At 73.1% G+C, this 2,645-nt stretch overlaps 1 protein-coding gene across 1 annotated transcript; it reads left to right on the top strand.

Annotated features, from left to right (window-relative positions):
• Positions 1–953: 953 nt before the first annotated feature.
• On the top strand, positions 954–2,645 carry HMX3 (H6 family homeobox 3; the record flags this gene model as incomplete). The annotated part of the gene is made up of 2 exons (XM_081158357.1): positions 954–1,347; positions 1,975–2,645. 2 exons carry the CDS (start codon positions 954–956, stop codon positions 2,643–2,645), a joined length of 1,065 nt encoding a protein of 354 aa, XP_081014483.1.

Here is a 2,645-nt window from a genome sequence, read left to right as displayed (position 1 = left end):
GTTTGACTGGAGCCGCAGGTCGCGCCCTGCCTCCTGGGCCGGCGCGGGGTCTCCCTTCGGCGGGGTGGGCGCGGTGGCCCCCGCGCAGCCCCTGGGGGCGGGGGAGCGGCAGCTGCGAACGCGGCTAACCCCGAGGTGACCCAGGCGGGCCCGGCCCGCCCCTTCCCCCTCCCTCAAGCCAGGCAGCGGGGAGCAGTTCCCCGAGCTGCGGGGGGTGGGGGCGGGGGTGCGTATGGGGGGAGCCGGGCGCAGGCTCGGGGCGCGGCGGCCGTCAGTGCGCTCCGGGCAGGGGGCGCCGCCGGCTCCCAGTCCCTCGCTCGCCGCCTGCGCTCGCCGCGCGCTCCGAGTGCCTCTTTAGCGGGAGCCAATATCCTTTTGTGCTAATAGGCTTGTCCTCATTTGCTGCCTAATTGGACTATATAAAGCCAATAACAGGCGGGCTCTTATAGCCCGAAGCCAAAGCGCCAAAATCCTAGCGCCGGCGAGGAGGGGGCGGCGGCGGAGGCGGCTGCGGGGCCCGGGCTCGGCTGAGCCTTCGCCCGCCTAATCCCATTTGCCATTGTACGCGCCCAATCGCCGTATACTCCCCGCATTTAACTTGGATGACATTTTGATTTCATCATTAGCATCCGGCGCCGGATTGACGCAGCCCCGAGCCGGGGACCGCGCTCGCCGCCTCCTCCCCGGAGCCGTAGCCGCCGCGGAGCCGCGTCGCCCTCTCGGTGCGGCCGCCGGGCCGCTCCCCGCCCCTCCGCGCCCCTCCCCATGCGCGCCCGCCCCGGCCGGGTCCCCACCCCGCCCTCCCGCCGCTGGCTCCGCGCCCGGGGCGGCCCTCGACTTTGCGCCCCGTAGTTGAGTTCCGTTTATGGTCTGATTTCCGGCCACCCGCCAGCCTGCCCGGCCGCCCGCCCGTCCCGCTCCCGCCCTCGCGGGGACCCGGAGGAGAGGGGACCATGCCGGAGCCCGGGCCCGACGCCCCCGGCGCCGCCAGCGCGCAGCCCCCGCCGCCGCCGCCCCCGCCTCCCGCGCCCAAGGACTGCCCGTTCTCCATCAAGAACCTGCTCAACGGAGACCACCACCGGCCGCCCCCTAAGCCTCAGCCGCCCCCACGGACGCTCTTCGCTCCGGCCTCGGCCGCCGCCGCCGCCGCCGCCGCCGCCGCGGCCAAGGGGGCCCTGGAGGGCGCCGCAGGCTTCGCGCTCTCGCAGGTGGGCGACCTGGCTTTCCCCCGCTTTGAGATCCCGGCGCAGAGGTTTGCCCTGCCCGCGCACTACCTGGAGCGCTCCCCGGCCTGGTGGTATCCCTACACCCTGACCCCCGCCGGTGGCCACCTCCCGCGACCTGAAGGTACCGACCGCTCTTTGAACTTTCGCTGCCCTACCCGCGCGCCCGCCCCATCTCCGCCCCGCGCTGCGTCCCACCGCAGCCCTGGGACTCCCGCACCCTCCGCCCCGCTGTTTGGCCAACTTCTTCCGGCCCCCGGCTCGCGCCTGCCAGCCGCGCGCTCGTTTGCACTGCCCGGGAATCCAATCCCACTTGGTGAGAAAAGGGGAGTTGGACCCCAGGGCGGGGCGTTTCCCGTGACAGTGGCCTCGGGCGTGAGCGGGGAGGCTTCTTGGAGGCTGGGATTGGGGACTGGGCCTGGATGGAGGGGGAGACGCGGGCGGTCCCGAGCCAGAGGCGAATCTCTTCGTGGGCCCCTGGCGGGGATGCGGAGGGAAAGAGAGGACGCGGTGGTTCCGCCGCCATCGGGGCTCGCTCCGTCGCCTGTCCTCGGGAGGAGGGCGACTCCAGGGCGCGCGCCCCTGTCCTGGGTCAGCCGGGCATTAGGAGGCCGGCGGGAGCGGTGAGGCCTCGAGGCCTGGGGCGCGGAGGCGGCGCCGATGGAGCCCGCGGTCCCCAGGCGCGGGCCTCGCCGACCGCCGTGCCTGTGCGCGCGTGTGTGCATCCGTCTGTCTGTCTCTCTCTCCCCAGCGTCGGAGAAAGCCCTCCTGCGAGACTCCTCCCCCGCCTCGGGCACCGACCGCGACTCCCCGGAGCCACTGCTCAAGGCGGACCCCGACCAAAAGGAGCTGGACTCCAAGAGCCCGGACGAGATCATCCTGGAGGAGAGCGACTCGGAGGAAGGCAAGAAGGAGGGCGAGGCGGCGGCCGGGGCGGCCGGGGCGAGCGCGGGGGCGGCGGCGGCCACGCCGGGCGCCGAGGACTGGAAGAAGGGCGCCGAGAGCCCCGAGAAGAAGCCCGCGTGCCGCAAGAAGAAGACGCGCACGGTCTTCTCGCGCAGCCAGGTCTTCCAGCTCGAGTCCACCTTCGACATGAAGCGCTACCTGAGCAGCTCGGAGCGCGCCGGCCTGGCCGCGTCGCTGCACCTCACGGAGACGCAGGTGAAGATCTGGTTCCAGAACCGCCGCAACAAGTGGAAGCGGCAGCTGGCGGCCGAGCTGGAGGCGGCCAACCTGAGCCACGCGGCGGCGCAGCGCATCGTGCGGGTGCCCATCCTCTACCACGAGAACTCGGCGGCCGAGGGCGCGGCGGCGGCCGCGGGGGCCCCGGTGCCCGTCAGTCAGCCGCTGCTCACCTTCCCGCACCCCGTCTACTACTCGCACCCGGTGGTCTCGTCCGTGCCGCTGCTACGGCCCGTCTGA

This window comes from Miniopterus schreibersii, assembly GCF_964146895.1.
Source record: "Miniopterus schreibersii genome assembly, chromosome: 14".
Classification (NCBI taxonomy): Eukaryota; Metazoa; Chordata; class Mammalia; order Chiroptera; family Miniopteridae; genus Miniopterus; species Miniopterus schreibersii.
The sequence above is the reverse complement of the archived record's forward strand: the minus strand, read 5'-3'. Positions and strand labels throughout refer to the sequence as shown.